Genomic DNA, 24,541 nt, shown 5'->3' with positions numbered 1-24,541 from the left:
TTTTTCCATCTTTACCGTTTTGGTAAAGATGGAAAAAAAATGGTAGTAGTAGGGAATCGTCAGTAAACTGTAACATAGAAAGAAAACATTTTATTTTCTTACCTTCTAAATGAAGTCCATGCACTGCTCTTTTTGAGGAAAAAAGAAAAGCATCAGTAGATGGTAATCCTTCATTATGAAAAAAAACGTCCATGAAATGAGAAATTAGTGGGTGGCCTCACTTGCTGTTAGCTTGCTATATTGTTTGGGCTTGAGGTATACACTAAATCAGAATCATTAGATTCGCTATTGCCCTCTGCCATGAGGCAAGAGAATTGCGTGTCTCACTCTGCATCCGCACACGTTGAGCAAAGTATTACGCTACATGCTAATTATATGAGTAATACACAGTGATTTTGAAAGGGAAAAACCAGAAATTGTAAAGTTTAAAAAAATCTTTAAAATGTATTATAACCATTTATTCTCTTTCTAATTTTATCTCCCTCAAAATTGAGGTCTTGAGATAAGATGGGTGATCACCCAGCAAATGCCGTGAATTCCGGACTATAAGCCGTTACTTTTTTCCCAAACTTTCAACCCTGCGGCTTATTCAGTGATGCGGCCAATTTAAGTAATTTTTCTAACGGCCGCCAGCGGCGCTCGAGTACAAAAGGTAAGATTTAGACTGCAACCTCTTAGCTTGTGCAGGCACATGACACAACTCCCAAGCTAAACGCAATCGAGCAGTCTGATATAGAAGGAAACAGAGCTACCGCACGTCAACTTTAATTTGCGAACGTGACATTAACGTGTTTTTTGATGAAAGGGAGAGCGTGGGACGACGTTTATATGACAAAGTCTCTTTCCCATACTGAAGGAAGACGACTTTGATAACGTCAGTTATAAGGAGGAAGATGAGGACGGTTTACCGTGCTTACAACAAGCACGGTATGTTTTTTTAACAGAGCTGTTTACTGTGTTGCGAGCGTGTTTCTGGTAGCGTTTTGCTACCCTTCACATGCACGGTTTGGGATGAAAGTCATAATATTATTATTAAAGCTTTGAAAACTCTCTCGGTGTACCGTCTTTCTTTGTAAATTTGTGTAACCATGTATAATGTATGTATTTGCTTATGTATATTTTTGTAATGCATTTATTTTAGAAACTTATTCTGATATGTTTTGAACGAGCAACTGAGAAAGAAGGGGCGGGGCAAACGCGGGATGACGGGAAGTGGAGTAAAGGTGAGCCGTGTTTGTGGACGCGTCCAACAATAGTGGATATATATTTTTCCCACCCGTACCTTTGGAAATATACACTTTTTTCCTTGGATTACTTTCAACGGGCACTTGGACTCTGCAGGTCTGCATTAAATTTTAAGTATCGGTAACATGTTCCGTTCAATTTGCCGGCTGTGTTTGTTGGACTGTATTGGGTATGAGTTAATTTCGTGTTTGTATTGCGTATTTTCAATGTGGGCGCATGCGGCTAATACACAGGTGCGGCGTGTGTATGTACAAAATCGGTTTTCCTCCCGAAATGTGGTGGGTGCGGCTTATAATCAGGTGCGCTCTATAGTCCGTAATTTATGGTAATAATGTTCATGAACCCGTTTCATTAACCCAGTTTTTGACAGGCTGATACTGGAAACATTTCACAAACAGGAAACTGTATTGTCTCTGGCCTCCTCTGTAAACTACCCCTGACATTTCCATGTTGAGGATTATTACCACTAATTGCCAAGCGAGACATGTTTCAAAAAAGGAAATTGGCTCATATCATGATATAGAAAGGGGAATACTTGAAGTCCCTGGAATATCAACGTGCAGGAATAACGTAAGCCCCCCCGCCCGCCACCGTCATCACAGCTAACGTGTGTGTGTGCCCGTTTCCTGTGACGGATGCATTTGGCACGCCGGCTGATGGCCTTCGGTGCCGTGGCAATAAAAGCCACTGTTGCCACTTACCTGTCTTCGGTCTTAGGGGATGCGCTTCGGGATGCTTTTTTTTTGTTCTCATCTGCTGCTTGATTAACACAGCGGAGAAGAATGGCTGCACACGATGACGGTGAAAAGAATTGAAGTGCATTACGTGTTGAGGGGTCAATATTTTGGGGGTCCTTGCACCTTCAGCGAGTAATGGACTTTAATTCATTTAATTCATTAGTTAGCAAAGAAACCTGATTTAAGGGATTGCTGGATTGAACATGAACTTCTTTTGTTTACATCCATTTTCCAATTTATATGAAGAAAAAAAGTCATATTTTTGTAATTATGGCACTGGAAGTAGAGCGCTCGCCCCGAGACTGGGAGGTTGATGGTTCGAGCCTCGGCCGGGTCATACCTAAGACTTACAACGTTGGTACCCGATGCCTCCCTGCTTGGCGCTCGGCATTAGGTTTTGGAATTGGGGGGTTTGGTCAGCTAATGACTCCCAAAACACATCAGTCGGGTTGAGCGAGGGGGCTGGGAATCCCCTCCTCTGTATCAATCTCCCAGAAAGAGTCAAAAATGTGAATGTGTTCTTGACTCTAGCCTCCTACCAATAGGGCATAGGTGTCAAACTCACAGCCCACGAGCCACATCCGGCCCGCGAAATCCTTTCATATACATCTACTATAATGGCCCGGTTCCGTGAAAACCCTGATAACTTTCAAATTATACTCGGATACTAAAAACCACAATGGCCAAGAAAATGATGTTAACTGACATTGCCGGTAAACCCGTGTGTCTTATTTGTGCAGATTTTGTGGCCGTCATTAAGGAATTTTATGTAAAACGGCACTACAAGACAAAACTTCAGAGTAAGTTGAAAAAGCTTGAATCCAGAGAAAAGATACAGAAAGTTGAAGAGTTAAAGAAGAATATGAAGATGTTTTTCACTAAAGCAAATTCCCAAAGTGAAAAGCACAAATTTTATTTATATTTTCCGTTTTTCATTTTTATAGTTTTGACAGGAGATATTTTTATGGAGAGCAACGATTTTTAATCCATTTAATGTTTAAATTTGTTTATTCTGGAATAATATTCCCGACTCTTTTAAATTCATATATAAGTTTTTTTTTTTTTTTTGAAGGAAAGTGTATTCAATAAATAGTTATCCTGTTCGGCCCGGACCAAAGGTGTGGTTTGAGTTCTGGCCCTCTGTATAATTGAGTTTGACACCCCTGCACTTGGGGGATATCGCTCCGGTGTGTGTGTGTGTGTGTGTGTGTGTGTATATATATATATATCTCATCTCATCAGCTGCACCGCTTATCCTCAGTAGGGTCGCGGGGGTGCTGGAGCCCATCCCAGCAGTCATCGGGCAGTGGGCAGGGGACACCCTGAACTGGTTGCCAGCCAATCGCAGTATATATATATATATATATATATATATATAATTAAGGCACTAAAGGCATTTGACATTTTGTTTTAAGGTAATTAACTGGTAAATAGTTTTTAGACATTCTTTTTTTCTTAGGTCTTTTTTTTTCCAGTACGTGTTTATTTTAAAGTGCCCTGTCTAAATCCTTTTTGCGAACATTTTCTATTGTTTTATTCAATTACTGTATTCTCATTCTAATTCAATTTAGAATTGCGTGGTACTTTGGTTTTACCAAATGATTTTTTTTAAATACCCGTTGATATAGAAATTGTTTAAATCCTAAAAATGTCACTTTCTCAACACTATTTATTTTTTATTTTTTAAGAAAATCTCAATTATTGTAGATAACCGTTGTGTATCATAAAAACAACATTTATCTGATGCAGGAAAAAAGTAAATCTTACAAGTTCATATTTTTGTAAAGTTTAAATTTAATACTGTTTAGGTCACACTTGAATTTTTCTTTGTCTTAAAGATGTAAAACATACTTTAGGGCTCTCATTAAAAGTAACTATTTTGGTCACAATTTTCTTTCACTTAAAATAGTAAAACCTTTTTAAGATTTTCACAAACTAGTAAACAACTACCGTACGCACTTACATTCAAGCCTACATTAAGTATAAACCGACCCCCTAAAATTGCCACATACCCAAAATATTAATAGTGAATTATGTACTTGGACAACATTAGTTGTTTAAAGTATAGATAATAAAGATAAATATACCAAGGATAAAGATGAAAATAAAACTTTTAAACCAGTTACTGTACCATTAAAGCAAAACTATGCTCAAAGACGCTTAATATTTCATTTCCTTCCTTGACTCAAATGTTGTTGACACGGTTTACCATGTTCCCTTATTACTAACTTTGAGACCCTGTCAAAAAAGGTGAAGAAAACACACTAAATCACAATAAAATGAGTTGTGGTCTCTTTCGCACACAAATAGGAAGGCGCGTATTGAACAAGAAGAAAATATCGGATGAATGGGGAGTGAGAGGATGGAGTCTGAGAGTACGTTCTTTGTGTAAATCGTATCTCATAGTTGTAAATTTGGCTCATATGCAATTATATATGTTTTTTAGGGAAAATATAAATTAAAATAAAATCAAACATCTTTTTTATCTGATGTGTTAGAGCGCAACAAATTCTGATTAACTATTTGTGACCAACATAATAACCCAACTTAATTACCGTAAATTCCGGACTATAAGCCTCTACTTGTTTCCCAAACATTCAACCCTGCGGCTTATTCAGTGATGTGGCGCTCGAGTAGAAAAGGTAAGATTTAGACCGGAGGAATATATGCGTTTAAATTAGCGTGGACATATCCTCACCATGTAAATTGCAATAAGCAAGGCACATGACGCAGCTTTCAAGCTAAATGCAATCGAGCAGTCCGATAAAAAAGGGAACAGTGTTACTGCACGGTAACCTTGCTTTGCGAGTGTACTACTAACGTGTTTTTAAATAAGGGAGCATGGAATAACGTCTATATGACAAAGTCTCTCTCCCATACTGGGGAGAACGACTTCGATGACGTCAGTTATAAGGAGGAAGATCAGGTCGGTTTGTCTTGATTTCCAAAAGTACCGTATATTTTTATTAACAGACCTGTTACCTGTGTTGCGAGCGTGTTGCTAGTAGCGTTTTGCTTCCCTTCACAGGCACGGTTTGGGATGAAAGTTAAACTCTCTCGGTGTACCATCTTTCTTTGTAAATATGTGTAACCATGTATAATATGTATTTGCAACTGTATATTTTTGTAATGTATTTATTTTAGAGACTTATTCTGATATATTTTCCACGGGCTAATCAAAAACGGGGGCTGATAAGAAGTGGAGTGAAGGTGAAACGTGTTTGTGGACGCAGCGGACAATAGTGGATATATATTTTCCCCACCCTTACCTTTGGAACTATACATTTTTTTCCCTTGGATTATTTGCAACGGAACCCGGACTCTGCAGGTTTGCATCAAATTTTAAGTACCGGTATCAAATTCTGATTATTTTGCCGGCTGTGAGTTTTGGACTGTGTACTATATATTCAGTTACAATCGCGGGATTCAAAGCCGGGTTTGGGCTAAATTTGTGATTGTGTTACACGTTTTAATGTGGGCGCATGCGGCTTATATACAGGTGCGGCTTGTGTAAGTACAAAATCGGTTATCCTCTTAAAATGTGGTGGGTGCGGCTTATAATAAATATAAAGTTGCGCTCTATAGTCCGGATTTTGCGGTACTTTTTTTTTTCAAAATTACAAACACTTGCACCTCCTCAGACAGACATTATATGTAACTCGTTTACTCGTAATATATCAAATTAGAATACAAACAAATGTCGGATTTCAGGGAATATTTAATCCATTGATCCCTTACCAAGTTGAAAATCAAAAATTGGACACAGACACCGGCGACCGAATGACCAGAAATAACAAACGTACACCATCGCAAATGATATATTTCACACCATAAACACTCACGCATACTCGCATCGTGGGTGGGCGTGGCCATAGGGGGCGGGGTCAGTGTTGGAAGGTCTCACCCATCGACGATCAAAATGGACGTGAAGCATGCGTTACCTTTACAAACAGACCAGCGAACAATGAACGGGACGCTCGGTAATTACATTTCCAAATATATTTGGCGGGAGCGCTGATGGTGAAGAAGAGAAAAACAAATAACACCGATGGCTCAGGATTGGTCACAGACATGTTAAGATGTTCAACGTGTGTTGAATGAGAAATAGTAACAGTATGATAATGAGGTAGTAGCCAGCAGGGCGCTGCATACTTTATTTTCAATGGCAACCGGCTGCAATGGAGCTTGAGATATTTACACACTTACTACTATAAGACATGAAACAGTGTTGCGTTACAAGGTGAACAGAAATAAATGAACCTTTATTGTTGCTGCCTAATCATCCACTACAAACATTTTCTTTCTTAAAAAAGATTTCCTTGAATCATTTTATTAAAATAAGCACAAAAGTTTCTTTCCGGTGGAGGAATTGAAATAAAGTTGTTAAAGTGATATACAGGTGATTGATAGGAAGTGTTTCCTGATTTTACTTAATTAGCAGTAGAAAATTCCCCCAAGTAGAAGCATGCTCGGAGCGCAGTATCGTCCAAAAGTGTTGTATGGGGAGACTCGCAGGGCTCTATTTTCGTAGCCGGCAATTTGACAAAGTGGCCATTGACAACTAGAGACGTCAAATATTTATTCATGCTGTGAAAGAGTTAAAAAGGATGTTGATCGCAATAGTTCTGTAAAGAGGACCAATCCCACCATATGTATACTGTAAATGAATGAGTAAATACCTACAAATAGGTTCTGTTTTTAATACTGGAAACCTGCAACGGAGATTTTATAGGATGCCTGTTTGTTATTTTGAGTAGTATCAAAAAATGTTGTTGGTTGATTTGATTACTATGAACTGTTTACATTGTTGTCACTATCAGCCAATCATGTTGCTGTTCTTTGGAATGACACACCCTTTACGGCAGATCTGCTTTTGTAACTTAGATGTTATCAACATAAAAGCCTCAAGGGAGGGTCTTTAGATGTTTGACTTTCTTATTCTGTTAAATACATTGATGTCTTCTCTCCTTAATCTGAGTGGCTACTGCAGTGTTTTCCAACCTTTTTTGTGCTAAGGCACACATTTTTTCATTAGAAATCTCAAGGCACACAGTCCTTGTTTAAAAAATGAATCCCGGAACTAGTTTCATGTTATTGTTGTTTTTTTATTTTTTTTAGTTCAAATAATCATATTGCATAAAAATGACAGTAGGTTTTTTCCTAATTTTCTGCGCTTACCGTGGCTCAGGAGTTAATACAGGTTATTTTTCATTTCGGTGTATATATTGCTGTCGTTTTGGAATTTTTATTTTTTTTAAACATAACAAAAATACTAGATTTCTTTTACTACCATATTTCTTTTCTTTTATAAAATAAAAAAATGAAATAATAATAAAAAATGAATTGGCAATATCACGTTTGCAAATGTTTTACATTATTTGATGTATTATTGATCTTATCTATGCAAAACTATAATAAAAAGAAAGGACCATGCAGCCTTTTAGAGCAAGACATCTTCCTTATTTGAAGGGTTCTTTCCCTGTTTTCGTTGTTCAAAATCCAGTGCTGCCTTCTCCCTATTTTGAGTGTCTACTAAAGTTTAAACTATTTTTATTTAAAATTATAGAAGTTATCAAATATATTTCCATTTACTACCACATGAGCATATTATTAGTATATAAAAGGAATTAAAAAAAAAAACGGCAATATACTGCCACCTATTGATATGGATGCTAGTTAGTTACTCGGCTGATGACCTGACGAAATCAAAGTTACTAAACAGCGGCATGCTTTTTTCACAAAGATAAAACTGGTCAGTTCCTTGCGGCACACTAGACAAGGTCTCACGGCACGCTAGTGTGCCCTGGCACACTGGTCTACTGAACTCATCACATGTAATCATTTAATACCTACTTACATGACATTTTTACAATGTATTCATTTTTGCATTTTCTCATTTATTTTACTTTTTTAATTAATCAAGTATTGTTTTGTGTATTTTGTTTAAGTTGTGATAACAAAATGTTATTCAAATGAGGAGGCGGTCCAGTTAAACCTGGATGAGGATTTAACCTATTGGTTGATAAAGGGATGAGGGAATCGGCTACTTATGTCTTGCGTCTCACATCCTGAGGGAAGAAAGGCATTGCAGTCGATCGGTGCTCGTGTCGATCAACTAATAGGTAAAGATCTACGCCAGGTTTGACCTGCCCACTCATTTGAATAACATTTTTCTGTGACAAACCAAATGACAAAATGCATGACTATCTTACATTTGTCGTGCAAGCATAATGACTTTGGGTTTCAGGTCATTTCCACCTGGGTGCGGTTGTTGGGCCGTGGTTTGTTGAAAACGCGCCATTGAGCCACCAGGGAGGGCCAAAGAGCAGCATGCAGCTCCAAAACTGCTTGGACACGAGAGGCAGATGTTTAACGATTTTGTTGGTGCCTAGACACGAAAACTAGCTAAAGATGCTTGCAGAGTATAAATGTATATATATTTTCACAAAAAACGTTTCAGCTGTTTCGGAGCCTATAAGTTGCATACACACACAAATCTTTAGATAGATTCGATGTTTGGGTATTACGTAATTTACGTGTTTATTGTTATCTCATATATTATTTTTTTTTTTTATTCGTTTATTTCTACATATGGCAGGATTGGTCCTATTTAGGCATGAACATGAGACTAGATTAACTAAAATGAGTTATTTGTTCTCTGTAAACGGAAGCGGGCCCATTTGTTTTCGTCATAAGACGATCGGTATTGTCGTTATTTTCAGAAAGACCAGATGATAATTACAGTGTCCGAAATATACCTATGTACCTCATTTATCCTTCTTGCCATCCCATAGTCTGTTTGCGCTCCAAACAAATGAACCAGATTCTCTTTACACTACCTGCGGCAGTCCAGAGTGTCATTTTTAGAGCCACTAATTTAAAGCTTTTCCCGCTACAAATATACCATATGATATATAAATGTAGCGCCCTCATTGTCGCACTACGATAGTTTGCATGGTGCAAATCCAGGATAAGCGGTGGCTACCATTCCTCCCGTAAAAGTCTCAACTGTTGAAACTGATCAAAGTATCGTAATTTTCTAGCAGCGCTGCCACGTATAAACGCGCACAAGTGAGTCGGGCCGGACGGGAGCTCGCACATGCTGTAATGGACTCTGAGCTAAAGAGGGCCTAAGATCTTTTCCCCCAGCTGGGATCACACCTTGTCGTGACACATTGTTGGCTTGCCGTTCCCCTATGGCTCATGCTGACACTTTGTTTCTTGCATAGCTATGTTGTGCCGCACACCAGAACCAGTTGCTGGGATGTGGTGTCACGAGGTAGCAGCCGGCCAGCGGGGGCGCTCTACGTCCAGCTTGGATTTACAATCCATGTAAACGTATGGGAGTAGTGAATAAGTGATGGAAACCATTGCACACACCTTTGACAGCTCAGAGGTTGTGCCAGGTTTCCTGTGAACAATTTTTTCTTGTACATGTGAGAAATCGGGAAGTTGTTCTTTGGGATTTTTTTTTTTTGAGTATGTTTTTTGTTGTTGTTGCTGGATTAAATTTGCAACATGGCATTAGAATTTGCAACAATCGAGCATTATTAAACGCCTACTAGCTACAAGAAAAAAACTGTCCGAAGAAAAAGACATTCATTGGTGTCCAAACTATTGCTCAGGGGCCCTTTGCAAGCCACAGTTTATTTTTCAGAAGGTCTGCGGCATCTCATTAACACGGATGTATTGATAATGTAAATGTTGTGATATTCAAACTTGTTGTCATATTTAATGCATCACATTAGTTAAGAAGGCGAAAGGAAGTCATTTTGAGGACTTCTCTCGTCCTCTGGTGGTTAGTTTAATCAAGCAGTTTATCATCATGTACTACGAATTTTTTGTAGTTTACTTCTTCAGTTTATAACAAATTATAAAATACAAAAAAATCAAGCGATGCTTGATTTTGTATTGACAATGTTGATTGCTCCCTGGTTATTTATGGTGCATTAGTGCTATTTGCTGGACACTTGCAGTAACATCAAGTTGGATGTGTGTGGTCTTTTGACTAAGAACAGCTTTCGACTTAAAAATGGTGCTTTCAAGTAGTACTCAAATTATTTTTCAGTCTTTTGCATCTCTTTCACCAAATAGCAATGATACATGACCATGATGTGAGATTGCATAATCCAGCTTTTGTTTTTTGTCACGGCTGTCATGTTAAAATATTTAAAAATAATTGTAATCCAAAATACAGTTGTGTACCAACGACCTATCCATGGTGTTGTGGTTATTTTGGGATATTATAACATCCCTACTAATAAACAGCGACACTTTTGAATCAAAAACTTCATTTTTCAAAATGTATGTCAGATCACTGATGTTCCTAATTAAACTGTTTTAAAGGTGTGTGTTGTTTGACAGTTTGACGTTGCTGTTTTCTTACGCAACTAAAATAAGTGCTAAAAAGCACAAGAATAAAAACGACGGAGACTCAATGACCAACCCGCTCCAGTTTACTTACTTTTTGCACAGTTTTCACAAGGTTTTTGGGAGTAGCAAGCTTTTTAAATTTTATTTACCACTAGGAGGCGCTAAATAATACTCTAACTTTTTAAATATGGTGAGCTTATTGGTTTTCGTTTTAGACATTTGGTTGCTGTTTTTCTGCAGGGATTGATTTAAAAGTGCACTATTTGGGTAAAGTTCAAACGTAATTTTTAGCTTTTATCAGAACAAAATATATACAATAAATAATTGCTTCCTATTTTAGTGGTGTTAAGATTTAAAAGCGGTATTTTTTTTTATGGTGCCGAGCAGTGAGAAAGTTTGGACACCCCTGAAGCAAATTGAATTTTGCTCATCATGTGTTCTGTTGTATTTATTTTTGCCATCAGGGTGGACAGGCACACTTGGTCCTGAAAGTGTGCGTGGTATGATAAATGGCCATGAAGAGGGGCAAGATTGACCTGGCAACTTGTGAGTTGTGGAAGATGCAAGTAGCGTGTGCACATATCAGTTTACTGCCACCTCTATGCGCTCAACATGTAGGGGAAAAAACATTTCAGTCTCCGCCGCTGGCCGGCGTGTCAACACGATGGTGGAAACGCGTTTCACGTGCCTGCACAACAACCCCCTGCCGCTTTATATATAAAGCTGTGGCGAAGCGCCTCTGCACCTGCCGTTTACCTCTGTCCGGTCCAGGTTCTAAAAAGGCCGACACGGCTATTTAAAGCGGGAAGGATGTCTAAGATGGTGGGAGCAGATGCTGGCCACCTTGCTCCCAGTGTGTGGGATGACTCCGCCGCCAGCTTAAAGGCTTCCAAAATAGAGCGCTTTGACATATGGGCCTCTGATTGTTTGAACATGGAATCTCCTGGACTAGTGCCACTCTGGAGAAAGCCTTTGATACTCATGATCAGCTTTCACCTATAAACCCCCGTCGACTTAAAAAAAAAACCTGTTCCGGGGCCCGATTTTGACTGACAGGAGGAACGGGGATATGTCTTTGGGAGGAGGATTCTTTCGAAGATGAATAATCGAAGCAAATGTTGACAGTGGACTGAGTTTCAATGGTATACTCTATATTCCGGTGGTGTCATCTCATGGTTAGGGATGTAACAATGACGGCAATATCTGACTATCTTTTATAAGCAGACCATCAGTTAGAATTTGAGCACCCTCTGTTGTCTTGTTTTAGAGCGGTTTAATTTTAGATAGGAATGTTTGGACACTGAGGCAGTTATGACTATTATAAATCAGTCGTACGAATAATTATTTTCCACATATTCCCAAGAAAAAAACATTTTTTTTCTTAAACTGTGAGCTTTTTTTTTTTTTTTTTTTTAATAGTTTAGATATCGATACATCCCTAATCATTCCCAGATGGAAATAAGCACTGTGCAAAAATAAGTGATTATTCCACTGGCAGATAATTTTGCTCATTTTAAATAATATTTGTATGTTTTTAAAACTTATGTTTGTAACAAAATCTGCCTTTTTTTTTTTTAAATACATTGCTACCTCTACATACGAGATGAATGTTTCCGGATTGTGCTCGCATTTAGACTTGCTCATACAGTGAGCACATTTTCCCCATACGAATTAATCAAAGACCAATGAATGCATTCCTAGCCTCCCAAAAGCTTCGAAGTTAAACCTAAATAGCTACAAAACACATATTTTAACTAATACATATTTGACCATTATCAATATAAGTACAGTACTTTTCCATTGTATCGTACTTATAAGTAAAAACAGAAAATTAATACGTTATAATAATCTGACCTGGCTCATTACAGATCATGTTTCTCATTTGAATTGTTTTTCATGTTTAACTAAAATATTCATCAAATATTTTAAAACATAGCAAAATTATCTGCCCCAGACACAAGGAAATATATGACATTTTCTCCTCACTTTTCGGAATTAGATGATAAAAATGGAGCCTGGCATTCCCGCATTGTCGTTTATTGCTGGACTACAGAAGAAGACTAACGACTAGTGAAATTTCTAATGCTAGTTTGGTTAACATGCCTTCCACTGTGAGAAGGATCAGGATCCTGACACTCCCGAGAGAAACTGTAGTCCATGTCTGAGAACCTTTTAAGCTGTTAACAATTCACATTTAAGCAGTTTATTCCCTCCCGGTTAACTGCCACCGATATTGACCGACTTTAAACTGTACACTCAAGCTTTTAATAATAAACATGTCCACAAAGCGCTGCCATTGACACCTCACTAGTCTTCAAGATTAAATTCAATAAAAGAGCTCCCCAATCTCACTTATTGTGGGGACGCCTGGGACCACTGACGATTAACAAAAGCAATTATTACTGTACATTCCTATATATATTTTACATGAATCGTCATCATTCTTATATATATTAATAACCAAGTTTGCTTCTGGTTCCTTTTTTTGAATTGTGTCCAAGTGTTGCAGTCCTCTTCCTTTCTAAAATTTTGCATCCAGAAAAGTCTCACGGCAAGCATCAGACCTTGGCCTCCAGCATCTCCAAGAAGAGTTTGTGCATGGGCACCTTGCCTTGCACCTTGATGCTATAAAAGTGCTGCACGGCCTTGGTGGCCGTCTGCCTCAGCAAGGGCAGGGTCATGAGCAGTTTCCCCGCCCGACGCGGGTCCTCAGGGTGCTGGCTGCTCTCGTAGTCCTGCAGGGCTTCGTGCAGAGCGTCCTGCAGCTTCTGGACTGCTTCCATGTCCTCTATATGCATGGAGTCTAGAAGAAAGGTGGAAGTAAATCATTGGTTATGTTTTTTGAACAATAACAACTGTTTATAATTTCTTTGTTTCTATGATAAGTACAGTAAATTCAGAACTACAGAGCGCACCTGATTAAAAACCGCATCTGTGAATTGAAGGAACAAAATGTGTTGTAATACAAGCAGCACCACAGACTTAGTTGAAAATCTGAACATCCATTTCTTAAGGAAAAAATCCGCTGGGAAATGGCCAGTACAGAAAAGTAACCCAACTGTCAATCGTAATCAACTAGTGCAGCAGTCAATGTTAGTTAAATTGGCAATACCATATACAGTATACAGAAGGGACTGAGATCGCATTCCTCTCATTCCAAATTGTCTATGCCGTCTAACCAATATTACACGTGAAAAAAATGAATAAAAAAAGACAGATCTTGCCCATTTAATCTCTAATCCGGATCGGCACTGGTAGCAGACGACTACGTCATCGTAGATAAAAATATAGTCACAATATTCTACATAGTCTGTCCTGCTGTAAGTATAACGGGTGCTGCGATGTGTTTGCAAGGTTTTTCGCTTAATAAGGGGAATTGCAACAATTAATATGGGGAACTATTGGTTGAGACTGACCAGTATGAAATCAAGACACTGTTGATGATGCGCAAGAACTCACTTAAAATTAAAGAGATTGTAACTTTAGATGAAAGTACATACAAATGATTTTTTTACAGGATCATTTTTATTCATTTTTTGCCTTTAGTAGTTTGCATGCGCAAATTCGAACCAGCTGGTGCTGGCGGTGAGAACCGTCTCTAGTGGTAGCCTCTTTTGGTTGAAAATAAAACTTATATTTATTTACTCATGTTAAGAGGTGCTCATCTACTCATCCACTGTACGCAAGAGTGCAACAAAAAACGTCAATGTACAGTTCACGAAACGTCGGGGCATCATGTGGACACAACTATGGCCAGCTTTCGCCACTGTTGACGGACCCTAGCCTGTTTCTTGATTCATGGCAAGGTTGGCATCAGTCCATTCCTTAATGTTGTCAGCCCAATTCGTTTTCGGTCTTTCTCTCCTCCTGCCCCCTGGGACTGTGCCCTGGAGAATTATCTTGGTCAGTCCTGATGATATTGTGCCGTGACCAAACCACTGAAGTTTCCGTCGGATGACAACCGTTCTTTGTAGGGTTCAACGTGCCCTCTGATGTTGTTGTGCAGCGTTACGTTTGTAACACGGGCTATGTAGCTGATGCCTAGAAGCGTGGCATCTCCATGGCCTGGATTATTTTTTCCAGTTTTGCTGTGAGAGCCCATGTCTCGCAAGGTCAAAGGAACATAGAGGTAACCAGCGCTTGCGTTAGTCTGATCTTTAATTTCACTACTATGTTCTAGTCCCTATAGATTGGATTAAATCTGGCAAGTGCGGCTGTGGAGTTATCCTGGCCATGATTTCCCTTTTTCCGATAGATGGCTCCAATATATTTAAATTGGGTGACAGGTTCTAGCACTCTATTTTTGTTTTTTCCTTTGCTGATTTCTATCCCGTACTAGCTTGATGCTTTGTCCTAGGCAATTGACCTGATCTGGGTTCCTGTTCGTCTCACTCCAATCAGGCAATATGATCAGCAAAACGAAGGTTACTGATGTTGTGTCCCCCAATACTGACTGAAAATTTGTTCTGTGGTGCTCTTTCGCTCCCTGAAACCTCCCTGTTTATGGCTGATTAAAATGTAGAAGCCCTGCATTGCGTTGTAAGCCGCAATGTCAAAAAGCAGCTTGTAGTCTGGAATTTACAGTAAATTGTTTGTTCTGTTTTTATTATTGGAAACCTGCAAATAGGTTTGCTCAGAATGCTAGGGTTGTTTATTTTATCTATCTATTTATTTATCTTTATCTCACTGTTGGTTGGTGTGACTTTTACTTCACATTGTTGTTTTGACTATCATGCACTGATTACATCGTAGTCACTGTTGGTTAATTCATGTTGCTGTTCTTTAGTTTCCCCCCTCTTTCGGCAGGACTAATTTTTTGAACTATAAAAAAAGAGGGCTTCGGAAAGGATCTTTTAGAATAGGTGTGAATTTTGTAAGTTCAAAATCGATTTGGATCTTTAATTATCCAGAGTGTCCTATTTATATACAAAAGAAATGGGCACCATAGTTAAATAAAAACTGCCCAGAGGTAAAGGTCTTTTTTGGAAATTAAAGCTCATGATTGATATGAAGCGCTATGTGCTCAGTGAAGTGAGGTAGAAAAGGCGTTATCAGTATATTTCAAACACTGACAGGACAAAGGATGGATCATAAAAAAATAAAACAAGTGCTTTGTTTTATTTATTTCCTTCCTAACTCTTTGCAGTGTAGTGCAGCTTATTAAAACGGCCTTTGACCACCCGCACTGAAAATCAATGTTATCCTCCCCGGTAACAATGACATGAATCGTGCGCTAATAGTACGCATTAAAAACCCCGTTTGGGGAAGACAGACAATTATTGGGAGATAAAAAAAGGGGCGACATTGGAGAATTGGGCCCCATAAGCAAGTCTGTGATGATGAATGTGACACAATTATTTTTCCTGCCGACCTCCGTTTTGTTTCAAGGGAAAAACTTATTTCTTGTTTTTTCCAGGGATTTCTCCACAGGGTCTTTTTCAAGACCCATACTAGTATGTGTATGTCTGTAACAAAACAAATAGAATGAAACCCCATTCCCAACACCCAGGCCACTCACCCTTAAAATTGTCAGTAGCACAATTTATGTACTAAACCACTGTACAGTTGTACCACTACTTACTAATGCCTCTACAAACAAAAGTTTCAGGTTAAAAATTCCTGATTGGGAAAATATTGCCTCTAGTTACAAAGGCGTTTTCAGGATACAAAGTCAAAAATACAGCACAGTAAGCGCTGCCATTCGCCGCTCCCAGAGTTCTACCTGGCAAAGCGGTGCGTATGTGTGACTCCTGACATGCTCGTCATGTCTCAAGTTATACTTAAAAGGTAAATGAATATTTTTATTTCATTTTTTTCAGGTTCTGATGCTCTTTAATAATAAAAAAAAAACTTGAAGCGAATAAGCGCATTTATATTCAAAAGACGTCTCTACTTACAAATGTTTCAGGTTACAATACTACTTCCTGAACGAATTCAATGTGTAAGTAGAGGTACCGCTGTATTGTAAATATTATAGATTGACTCAATGCCTAAATCTTGAGCATTGATATCATTGCCATTAGTACGATTCCTCTTTCATTTTTTGAACAACTTCAAAATATTTTCCCTTAGTATTTAGTTTATTTATTGGCAGTTTACAATTTAACGTTTCTGTATGTTAAAGGTCCACTAAAATACAGCTAGTAGTATCGGCTGCCATCATAAGTACTGATTCCTTTTAAAAAAATGCAGGTATCAACACTGATAGCTGATCAGTACTTGTCCATTTCTAGTGAATAAAACACTGAAAAATAGATGAAACTCCTTCGGCAAACTTTAACAATGATAATTTAACTGCCACCTACGACAGTGGAAGTGTAATGACATTGTAAACTAATACAGAACAAAAACTATGAAAAGAATTCCACACGATCAAATTTGAATCAAACTGAGAAAGAAATGTACAAAGGAGTATTACAGTTAAGTGACATTGTGTAATATTTGACCACTAGATTTTGCTATATTGTCTAGCAACTGAAAACGAGTGCTACAAAGCACAAGGAAGATTACCAACTATGTGAAAAGCACCATTATTCTTATTTGTTCGCTCAGCCTTTCACAAGGTTTTTGTGATAGGGGTACCCAAAGCAGCAATATGGTGAACGTTCATATCAGTTCCGTAGGTTAGGCTTGTTTTATGATATTTATTTATGTTGACGGCAGCACAGTGGTTAGCGCTTGTGCGGCACAGTTCATGTCATGGGAACCTGTCGTGGGTTCAAATCCAGCTCCAGACTTCCTGTGCGGAGTTTATATGTTCTCCCCGTGCTTGCGTGGGTTTCCTCCGGGCACTCCGGTTTCCTCCCACGTTCCAAAAACATGCATTTCAGGTGAATTGACCGGTCCAAATTGTCCCTAGGTGTGAATGAGCGAGTGAGTTGTCTGTCCCTGTGTGCCCTGCGATTGGCTGGCAACCAGTTCAGGGTGTCCCCTGCCCACTGCCTGGAGATGGCTGGGATGGGCTCCAGCCCCCCTGCGACCCTAATGAGGATAAGTGGTACGGTTAATGAGATGAGATGGGAGATGAGATTTATGTTGAATAAATACAAATCTTTTAACATATGAGTATTTAAAAAAAAAGGACATTGCATGACAGTTCATAGATTATAGTGGTCGACCTTATATAGGCACATATATTTGGTATTTTGATGGGTACTGTATTTTCCGCACTATAAGGCGCACCTAAAAGTCTTAATTTTTTTTCAAAAGCTGACCATGCGCCTTATAATACAGTGCGCCTTACCGGCGTTTCATTGGCTAACCAATGTGTCAATCATCATTTGAATCGATCGCTATTGGCTAAAGTTATTCGGAGCCTCGGATAGGCTAGAGGGCTGAAACAAACCCTTCAATTGGCCGAAAAAGATGTGTCAATCATCCGTTAAATCGATCGCTATTGGCTGAAGTTGTTCGGAGCCTCGGATTGGCTAGAGGGCCAAAACAAACCCTGCAATTGGCCGAAAAAGATGTGTCAATCATCCGTTAAATCGATCGCTATTGGCTGAAGTTATTCGGAGCCTCGGATTGGCTAGAGGGCCAAAATAAACCCTGCAATTGGCCGAAAAAGATGACTGAATAGCAAGCTTGCTAAACTAACATGTTTCATTAGTCTGTATTTGTAAACATTTTACTCTCCTGGATTTACTATACTCACGGTTGTAAGAAGACCATGATTGCGTATCATTATTGAACGTGAGAACTTAGGTGAGCTATGCGACTTTATATTTTCCCGGTATCTTGTTTTAGAACGATCTTGATGTTGCTGTGATGAGTTGAGTGAATTAAACTCAATTCCAAGTGTTTATTGTAATATGCACAGTAAAGTTGCGAGCGAAAAAGAAAATAGAAACATAGAAATGTTTGGCATTTCTTGAATCCCAAGACTTCAACCTTCCGAATGATATTTGAAATGACGCATTTAAGTGACATCGTACGGACACCGCATCCGCACGTGTCTACGACACGTATTTGCTTCTTTGCAAGCTTTAGGAATGTTAAGGGGGTAATCAGTTTGACTGAATCATCTGACTGTTTTGTCGACGTTCCCATTGTAGCGCCTTATAATCCGGTGCGCCTTATCTATGGAAGATATAGGACCAAAAACTTTTTTGGGGGTGCGCCCTATAACCCGGTGCGCCCTTTAGTGCGGAAAATACGGTATGTGCATTCTTATTTCATAGGTCGATTAAATATATTTAATTTGGACCCAGATCAAGCAGCGACTCCTTTCCTCTCCATCTCTCACGCCTTCAGTTTTTGATGCACCCACCTTGTGATTGAGAGAGCATAAACATTACGTTAAAGTGGAAAGCTGATTGATTAGTTGTTACCATAACATCAGTTTGTCAATCTGGCTCTAAAATAATAATTGATGAATCGGATTTTTAAAATAACGATTTCAAAAAGAAAGCAAGGTACTTTTATAAATAGGGTCTCAAGGCATCCCCTGTTGGATTAAATTGGTAGTACAAATACACAACGAGATCAAATGCACTTATAAAAATTGATATAATAGATAGATAGATAGATAGATACTTTATTCATCCCCTAAGGGAAATTCACATTTCCAGCAGCATCCCTGAGCTGAGAACAGTACAACAATAAAGCCAAAAGAATACAATACACAAATACCCAGTGTGACGTGCAAATGCCCACTTTAGCATGTTATATAGAGTAACCAAATAGTGCTACACAGAACACATAATGCAGTAAGATTCAGTAATATCCAATGTAGGTGGTGTGGTTTAATGTGGGCCTTTACTCTGCCGGGTGGAGTTAAAAAGCCTCATGGCATGAGGAAGAAAAGATCTCTTCAGTCTGTCCGTAGTACAAGACAGTGACAGCAGTCTGTCACTGAAACTGCTCTTCTGTCCGGAGATAATGCTGTGAAGCGGATGCGATGGATTGTCCATGATTGACCTCAGCTTTTTCAGTGCCTGTCTCTCAGCTACTGTTGTTAGGCTGTCCAGCTCTTTGCCCACAACAGAGCTCGCTTTCCTAGCCAGTTTATTGAGACGAGAGGCATCCTTCTTCTTGACGCTGCCTCCCCAACACGCTGCCGCATAGAAGAGGGCGCTTGCCACTACTGTCTCATAGAATATTTTCAGGAGCTTTTTGCAGATGTTGAAGGAGGCCAGCCTTCTGAGGAAGTAAAGTCGGCTTTGCCCTTTCCTGCATAGAGCTTCTGTGTTGGCAGTCCAGTCCAGTTTGTTGTCCAGCTGCACACCCAGGTATTTGTAGGTCTGGACAAATTCTACACATTCTCCCTTGATGGTTACAGGAACCGGATGAGTTCTGGTTCTCCTGAAGTCCACCACCATCTCTCTGGTCTTGGTGGTGTTTAGGTGCAGGTGGTTTGCGTCGCTCCATCGGACAAAGTCCTGAATCAATTTCCTGTACTCCTCCTCCTGCCCGTTTCTGATACATCCCACGATCGCAGTGTCATCTGCAAACTTTTGCACATGGCAGGACTCAGAGTTGTACTTAAAGTCCGATGTATATAGAATGAATAGGAACGGAGAGAGAACGGTCCCCTGCGGAGATCCTGTGCTGCTAGCCACGGTGTCCGATGTACAGCCCCCCCTGTTTCACATACTGCGGTCTGCCTGTCAGGTAGTCAGTAATCCATTCTACAAGGTGTGAGCTAACTCCCATCTCTGTCAATTTCCTACTCAGTAGCAGAGGCTGTATGGTATTGAAGGCACTAGAGAAGTCCAAAAATGTAATCCTCACAGCCCCCTTCGCCCTATCCAGGTGAGAGAGGGATCGGTGTAACATGTATAATATAGCATCCTCCACTCCCACCTTCTCCTGGTAAGCAAATTGCAGTGGGTCGATGGCGTGACGGACCTGTAGCCTCAGGTGGTGCAGCAGCAGCCGCTCCATGGTCTTCATCACATGTGATGTCAGGGCGACTGGCCTGAAGTCGTTGAGTTCCTCTGGTCTTGATTTCTTTGGGACTGGGATGATGCAGGATGTTTTCCACAGCTGAGGGACCCTCCCCTGTTCAAGGCTCAGGTTGAAGATGCGCTGTAGAGGGTCTCCCAGCTCAGACGCACAGGCTTTCAGCAGTCGGGGGGATATTCCATCCGGACCAGCTGCCTTGCTGGTTCGTAGCCTTCTCAGCTCCCCACACACCTGGGCTGAAGTTATTTTTAGTGGGGGGATGTCTTCCATGCTAGTGTCCAGAGGGGGAGGGGGAAGGACAGCTGCACAACTCAGGGGTGAGGATGAGGCGGAGTGGTCAAACCTGTTGAAAAAGTTGTTCAACTGGTTGACTCGCCCCACATCTATATCCACAGCCACACTCTGCTTGGTGCTGCAGCCAGTAATTGTTTTCATCCCTTCCCACACCTCCTTCATGTTGTTGTTCAGCAGCTTTTTCTCCAACTTCCTCCTGTACTGCTCCTTCCCTTTCTGGAGCTGGACTTTGAGCTCCTTCTGTACTCGTTTTAGCTCCTGATGATCACCTTTTTTAAAGGCCCTCTTCTTTTGGTTTTATGTGCTTAGTTGCTCATAAATCAAGCAACGCAACGAATCGTTAAGGTAATTGGTAGTTGCCAATGCTTTTAATAATCAATGTTATCGATTCATTGTTGCAGCCTTTATATTCAGGGATCAGAATGGAGATTTTCATTTTCAGCTGAAATAGCCAGGGTCCAGGAATAAAGCAGGGCATTAGACAACAGTGCCATCTTGTGGTCAAATATTACACATTGGGGCTTTAAGTGAACGACTCATTATTGGTTATCGGCCTTCTCTTAGTAATAACAGGCGGTATCATATCGGACCTGAAAAACCCATATCGGTCATACCTTAATATATTGTTTTGTTTTTTTTAAAAATGAATTCAGTTAAATGGCCCGGCAGTGAGAGAAAAAAATACAAATATTTAAAAAATAGCACATAAGTCAATAAGTCTTGAGATTTTCAAATGGAACAAAATGTCCAAAAGATTTAACAATCACCAGTGTTTCAAACTCCAAAATAACAGGCGAGGAGAGAGAAAAACACACATAATAATAAACGTTACACAATGTAGGACAGTTAAAAAAAATAGTAGGACTTTTTATGCTGCAATAAACAGAGCTTTGCCGTAGTCACACAAACTCAATTGTGAATGAACTCAATTCGGGTTGAATTGGAGCGAAGCACCTGCAAAGCCCCCCTTCCAAGTACTGAGTGTCAGCAGCATAGTGTTACCCGCCTCTCTCTCATTGTCGCCCTTTGCTTTGTTCCTAACTGCCCTCCATGCTCTCCCGGGGAGCCTCTACTAACTGACAGCCACCTCGGCCACACGGGACAATAAAAAGCAAAAGAGATATTGAAGCGGGCCCCAGCATTCATGGAGCGGAACCAGCGTATTCCCAAAACCTTGAGATAGTTTTCACCCTGACGGTTTTCCAGCCTGTAGTAGTGGAATGAAGTAGGTCGTTTGGAAAAAACGGGGGGAGGGATATGAGAGAACGTCATTATATTATGATCCACACTCAAATGGAAAAAAACCAACCCTATTTTAGACCTAACATTTCACTTATTTAAAACTTCAGTTATCTAGTTGATTATGAAATAGAGCTGCGATTGCTACTAATTTAGAGGTAAAATCAGGCCTAAAGAAATCAACCCGAACCAACCCAACCCAAGCTATACCGAATAACCTGATTTGAGGGACCAAGCCCAAAGCAAACCCAATATTAGATAATTTATTTGTGAGGATGATTATGGCCGATTAATTGTATAGATGGGTTTTGAGGGAGACATTTATTATCGTCATACATGGAAAACTTTCTATCTTGGCCTAAGCCGTCACCAGTTAACTAGTTCATTCTTTTTTTTAATCTTTAAGATTGTTCAACGCACAAGTGAGGTCTTTAATTTTACAAGACCATCTTGAAAATAAATTAATATCACAGCCATATTTGAAATCAACTTTTGGGGGCGCAAGAAGGTCCGACGCAGGCAATTTCCTTCACTTGATGATCAATATTTTTTTCCGATTTTCTGGAAAAAATGACAGGTCAAAGGACATTATAGTCACTTTATATTTTTACAATGTTAATGTGAAACAACATGTTGCGTAAGATGGAAATAATTGAGTTCCATCCAATTCATTGATTAGTGAATCAAAAGAATCATTTTTTGCTGCCTTAATTTGTACACTGTACTAATAAAAAAAAAAAAAATCTTAATGTTTTGAAAAAAATACTTAAAAGCGATATTATATAATATTTAGCGCTTCCTAGCTGTAAAATAATTAATTAATTTAAAAAAGTAAGAAGGTCCAACACCAGCAATTTCCTTCTACTTTAAAAAAATGATTTGCCAATTTTCATATGTAAAATACTGTCCAAACAGCCAACAACACTATAGTGATTTTATGTTTTTTACAATTATTTAAAATGACATGCCACTTAGGATGACGGGGATTTGTCTACTATTTTATTTAGAAAAATAAATACTTTAAAAGAAATATAATTCTTTAAAATGTGACCTAGAAATAACGTTCCTCTTTAGATGACAGGGATTTTTTTTTCTACCCAAGTCAACTAATAAGCAAATTGATTACGCGACTATTAAAATAACTATTATTTAGCATCCCGAAAATAGATACAATATTAATTAAAACAATCTCCAAGAGACTGACAAACTTGGTCAAACTCCTTGGCATGGATAAACACGAGTGACGAAAAAGCAAAGGTGTCACGTTAGGAGGAGGGAGGTGAAACCAACTCACTAAAAAAACAACTTTGAAGAAACAATTTCCCTGCAATCCATCAGTAAGCCCACATCGGCGTGATTGATAAACTGCTAATTACGAAATCGATGGCTATGAATTTTCACAGCTGTCAAAGAGGGGGGGCTCCCTGGAGAACGATTTCCCAGAGACCTTGTTCTAACGTTGCGCCCCCCCACACCCTCACACCGTCACCTCATGACCGACATGGCTGTCTCAAAGCAAATAGCTTGCATCAGCATTTTCATTTTTCAGCCTGGACAAAACAAGGGGGGAGCGGCCCGGTGACCCGCCGTGCATTGATCAGAAAAAGGGTGGTGGATAGGTGGGCTGGTCCTGCCTCCTCCGAAGGAGACTGTCAATAGCGAAGCATCATCTTAACATTGGGACAAACGAGCACCACCTCCGCCTGATAGTCATTCCATTCGACTTAACACGTTTTATTGACAGCCACCGCGCTCCTAATGAAATGCTAAATTTATCTCCAGCGGCTGCTGTGCCCCACGGCCACTGTTATGGAGAAATGCCGCCGTTCGGAAGGTGTTCAATTAAATGGCTCCTTCCATTGCGCGCCTCTTCCTTGCAGATTGCCCTTATCTTCTCCCCATCTGTGCGGCTCACTCTCCCTACTAAAGGTTACGAGCGAAAACTCCGACAAAAGTGAGAAATGTCATCTGGGGAAACTGATGGCCAATATATCCTTCTGCTGTATGGTCAAATTGACATACTATCTGCTTTAAAACAAAGTTGAGCTATTTTCCCCATTTTATTATTACTTCTTTTTTAGGCCAACTTATAATGCATTTATAAACTTTTGCTATAATTAATTGGGTATAGTAAGGGTGTTAGAACACAGTACAATACATTTAGATTATGATTTTAAATATAATTTATACAGCAAGTGTGTGTGTAAGAACAAAAATCCCCCACAACCACGAGATGATGAAATAAACAAATAGAAACAGTTTTGTTGAAAAAGATTAACACCTAAGGAGCAATGCATGGCTGATTATTAATGCTAAAAATCAGCATTAGGACACATTTACTCTTCAATAAAACATTGAATGGCTAATAATGGATTCATTTAAAATGGCTAACTTCATGGAACAGTTATTTGCCCATTTTCCGATGAATTCATAACATATGCTGTCCGGCTAGGAAATTCTACCCAAGATAAGTACATTCTCAGATACTTAAAAGAATAAAAATAAATAAAACGTCCCACCTTGCTGAATTTTGTTGGAAAAAAGGGCCAACCATTTTGCTAATGTAATCGGTATGTATGGCAATTTACTCTTAGCAAAATAAAATATTGATTCAAAAATCTGAGTTACATGCTACCTGATTAGTCATCAGTACTTGTTTACTTAGACACTATGTGGCGCTGCAGCTCATGCAGGTCTTAAGAGTTTATTAATTTTTGAGGTTTTTGGTTTTTGATAATGATTAAAAT

At 39.3% G+C, this 24,541-nt stretch overlaps 1 protein-coding gene across 5 annotated transcripts in view; it reads right to left on the bottom strand.

Annotated features, from left to right (window-relative positions):
- Positions 1 to 6,109: 6,109 nt before the first annotated feature.
- Positions 6,110 to 24,541, bottom strand: part of esrrb (estrogen-related receptor beta) — a 67,912-nt gene continuing 49,480 nt past the window's right edge. For all 5 annotated transcript variants that reach the window (XM_088355213.1, XM_088355215.1, XM_088355216.1 and 2 more), the window contains one exon: positions 6,110 to 13,158. In XM_088355213.1, the coding sequence (XP_088211339.1) occupies positions 12,914 to 13,158 (245 nt within the window). In that variant the 3' untranslated portion in view covers positions 6,110 to 12,913. The remainder of the gene's footprint in view (positions 13,159 to 24,541) is intronic.

Source organism: Urocampus carinirostris, chromosome 15 (genome assembly GCF_059441175.1).
Source record: "Urocampus carinirostris isolate Australia breed hairy pipefish chromosome 15, RoL_Ucar_1.0, whole genome shotgun sequence".
NCBI lineage: Eukaryota > Metazoa > Chordata > Actinopteri > Syngnathiformes > Syngnathidae > Urocampus > Urocampus carinirostris.
Note: the sequence above shows the minus strand (reverse complement) of the source record. Positions and strands in the feature narration are given on the sequence as shown.